At 44.4% G+C, this 3695-nt stretch overlaps 1 protein-coding gene across 1 annotated transcript in view; it reads right to left on the bottom strand.

Moving 5' to 3' along the window:
- Nucleotides 1–3695, bottom strand: part of APBA2 (amyloid beta (A4) precursor protein-binding, family A, member 2) — a 60823-nt gene that overhangs the window by 28200 nt on the left and 28928 nt on the right. Inside the window, exons 3-4 of the mRNA XM_010843254.1 lie at nt 2664–2744; nt 1211–1247 (exon numbers count right to left, since the gene is read on the bottom strand). Of these exons, the coding sequence (XP_010841556.1) occupies nt 1211–1247; nt 2664–2744 (118 nt within the window). The remainder of the gene's footprint in view (nt 1–1210; nt 1248–2663; nt 2745–3695) is intronic.

Here is a 3695-nt window from a genome sequence, read left to right as displayed (position 1 = left end):
TCCTTCTCCAATGCATGAAAGTGAAAAGTGAAAGTGAAGTTGCTCAGTCATGTCCGACTCTTAGTGACCCCATGGACTGTAGCCCATCAGGCTCCTCCATCCATGGGATTTTCCAGGCAAGAGTACTGTATGAAAACACCCAAATGGCTTCATCATCACCATGAGGACCCCTCAGGTAAGGAATTTGAGGACTTCAGTTTCCCAGGTTTTTTAATTCTTTACTTAAAAAGAAAACCAGGATACCAAAGGTTTAAGTTATTTATTTCTGACGATCAATTAACCTTGCTCCTATAAACATTCATAAAAATCAATTACCAGCTTATTGAAAGAATTAATAAAATTGACACCATTGATTGTAACCCTCTAGCAAGAGCAATAGGCCTCCAGGCAAAGAGAAAGATCCTATTTTTAAGAGGTTCTTCATGTGGATGGTCAGAGGGTATTCTAAAGGTGTTGCCAGGGGTTCCCTGATGCCCTCAGACAAGAGCCAAGCAGGTATGTTCCCCACATCAAAACTGACACAGAACAGATCAGCTAGGGGTTTTCATTGAATATTAAAATGCAATCGTAACCTCCTCAAAAGAGACAGGAGACGAGAAGGAAATGAAGAGTCTTTAAGAAAAAAAAAAAAACACCAGCCTGAATTTGGATGCAATTATATCCACCCTAATCAGAAGTGTTAGATCACAATTAGCTGCTTTTAAAGACACATTTCAATCTATTAATTTAATCATCAGTGTCATGTGTGAGGCCATTACTGAAGGTGTAATTAAGTGGGATGTTCTATGTGTGTGAGTGCTAAGTTGCTCAGTCATGTCTGACTCTTTGCGACCCCATGGACCCTAGCCCACCAGGCTCTTCTGTCCACGAGATGTTCTAGGGAAGAACACTGGAGCAGGTTGCCATGCCCTCCATCAGAGGGTCTTCCCAACCCAGGGATCGAACCCATGTCTCTTACATCTCCTGCATTGACAGGTGGGTTCTCTACCACTAGCGCCACCTGGGAAGCCTGAGATGTTCTCCTATTTCCTAATCAACTGGATCGCCCACAGATGACGTGGGCCCTCGCACCTTGCCTTATTACAGAACTGCTCCCCTGGAAGGGGTGCTTTATGCACAATTTTTGTAGGAGAAAACCAGAAGTCAAAGTCCCATTTGTATTGACATAAAAATGCAACCGCCCCCTCAGAAAGAAAATTCAGTCACTTACCAGCCACAAAACTGGGAAAAGATGCCACCTTCTTTGTCTGTTAGGAAATATGAAAACACACACAACAGTTGTATGCAGTTGGCCCATAAAATCTAAGCTGACACCATAATGTGACAAGTTTGAGCCCATGAGTGACCAGTCTCTCCAAGAAATCAGCTCCTTATAGCAAAGCAGTGTCTTTCGGGCTCTATGATGTTTGAGTGGGGTGCCTGTTAACAATTCTTATGGGAAAACCTGGGGTACAAAAGGCCATCAGCTGAGACCTAGGGACCCCCAGGCTAGCACATCACTGCTAGAAGGAAAACACTAGTGGTTCTCCAACTGGTGGCATGAGAATTCCCAGACACTTGTTTATCTCTTGGCCACATCACACAGCATGTGGGATCTTAGTTCCCTGATCAGGGATCAAACTTGTGCCCTCTGCAGTGGAAGGTCAGGGTCTTTACCACTGAAGGGAAGTCCCCACAGGGACATCTTTAAAAGCAAGATGAAAGAGGGACTTCCCTGGAGATCCGGGTTAGGACTCCCCATTGGCATCAACGACTCAGAGGACATGAGTTTAAGCAAACTCTGGGATAGTAAAGGACAGGGAAGCCTGGAGTGCTGCAGTCCATAGGGTCACAAAGAGTTGGACGTGACTTAGTGACTGAACAATAACAATTTCCATTGCAGGGGGCGCACGTTGATTTTTGGTCAGGGAATTAAGATCCCACATGCCAGGCAGAGCAGCCATAAATAAATACATACATAAAATTTTTTTGAAATAAAAGCAAGATGAAGGAGATCAGACACCACTGCATGAGTGACCACAGTTATTTCATCCAAGTTACAAAACCTCATCCAAACCATGCTTTCCAGATAAGGGAAATGACTTGCTTGAGGCCTCGTTCTAACAACCTCCCCATCAGGGCAGTGGAAGTTTACACAGGATTGTTTTTAAAATCCACACAGTTGGTTTAGAACAGCGCTTATGGCAATTTCTGTAGACATTTCTGGTTCTCACAACCTGAGGAGGAGGGTTACTACCAGCACCAAGTTGGGAGAGGCCAGGGATGCATCTAAACATCCTGAGGTGCCAGGGACGTCCCCCCACAACAAAGAAGGATCTGGCCCAGATATCCATGGTGCTACTACCCTGGAGTAATCCTGCTTTAGAACATGATGGTCAGTGGGGCGGACTGAGCCTCCATCAAAGTGGGGAGCACCAATGAGCCCTGTGGACCAGAAGCAACACAGGAGCGCACGGCGGTGGGGGGCTGAGTCAATAGAAAAGGGACTTCCCTTCCTCCCCCGCGCCTCCTCCTCCTGCACGGCCACCTGGCTTTGCTTGTCAGGACCCCCTTCTCCTAGGCAATGGGTGGGACCAGAGCCCTGTCCCACCCACATGGGATGGTGAGCCCATGGGGACAGGGCAGGCAGCTCCCATGTCAAGGCTCCCGGTCAGAACTCTCACCTCTGGGATGTTGTTATTGTCAACTGGTCCATTGAGATCAGAGCGCTGTTGCTTTCTTGGCTGCTCCAAACCATTGCAAACCTGGAAACCAGGAAGTTAAAGATACAGATGAGGTCTTCACATGTTAGAAAAAGTTTAAAAATGACTTTAAAAATAGTTTAAAATAAATAAAATAAAAAATTTTTTAAAGAGACTGAGATACAAAACTGGAGACATGATACAATTTTGTAAAATATATGTGTACATAGGTATGTGTGGGTGCACACAGATATAATTTAACTTCTCTGTCAATAACATGTAGACTTTCATACATCTCAAAAGTTATGTGAATCATGGTTTCTAATTTTATTGTTTATTATTCTTTTCAATTGTGGCAAAGTGCATAAACAGGGTGACAATATACAGCCTTGACGAACTCCTTTTCCTATTTGGAACCAGTCTGTTGTTCCATGTCCAGTTCTAACTGATGCTTCCTGATCTGCATACAGATTTCTCAAGAGGGAGGTCAGGTGGTCTGGGATTCCCATCTCTTTCAGAAGTTTCCACAGTTTATTGTGATCCACACAGTCAAAGGCTTTGGCATAGTCAATAAAGCAGAAATAGATGTTTTTCTGGAACACTCTTGCTTTTTCTATGATCCAGCGGATGTTGGCAATTTGATCTCTGGTTCCTCTGCCTTTTCTAAAACCAGCTTGAACATCAGGAAGTTCATGGTTCATATATTGCTGAAGCCTGGCTTGGAGAATTTCGAGCATTACTTTACTAGCGTGTGAGATGAGTGCAATTGTGTGGTAGTTTGAGCATTCTTTGGCATTGCCTTTCTTTGGGATTGGAATGAAAACTGACCTTTTCCAGTCCTGTGGCCACTGCTGAGTTTTCCAAATTTGCTGGCATATTGAGTGCAGCACTTTCACAGTATCATCTTTCAGGATTTGGAATAGCTCAACTGGAATTCCATCACCTCCACTAGCTTTGTTTGTAGTGATGCTTTCTAAGGCCCACTTGACTTCACATTCCAGGATGTCTGGCTCT

This window comes from Bison bison, unplaced genomic scaffold (assembly GCF_000754665.1).
Source record: "Bison bison bison isolate TAMUID 2011002044 unplaced genomic scaffold, Bison_UMD1.0 scf7180017864181, whole genome shotgun sequence".
In the NCBI taxonomy this organism is placed as follows: Eukaryota; Metazoa; Chordata; class Mammalia; order Artiodactyla; family Bovidae; genus Bison; species Bison bison.
Note: the sequence above shows the minus strand (reverse complement) of the source record. Positions and strands in the feature narration are given on the sequence as shown.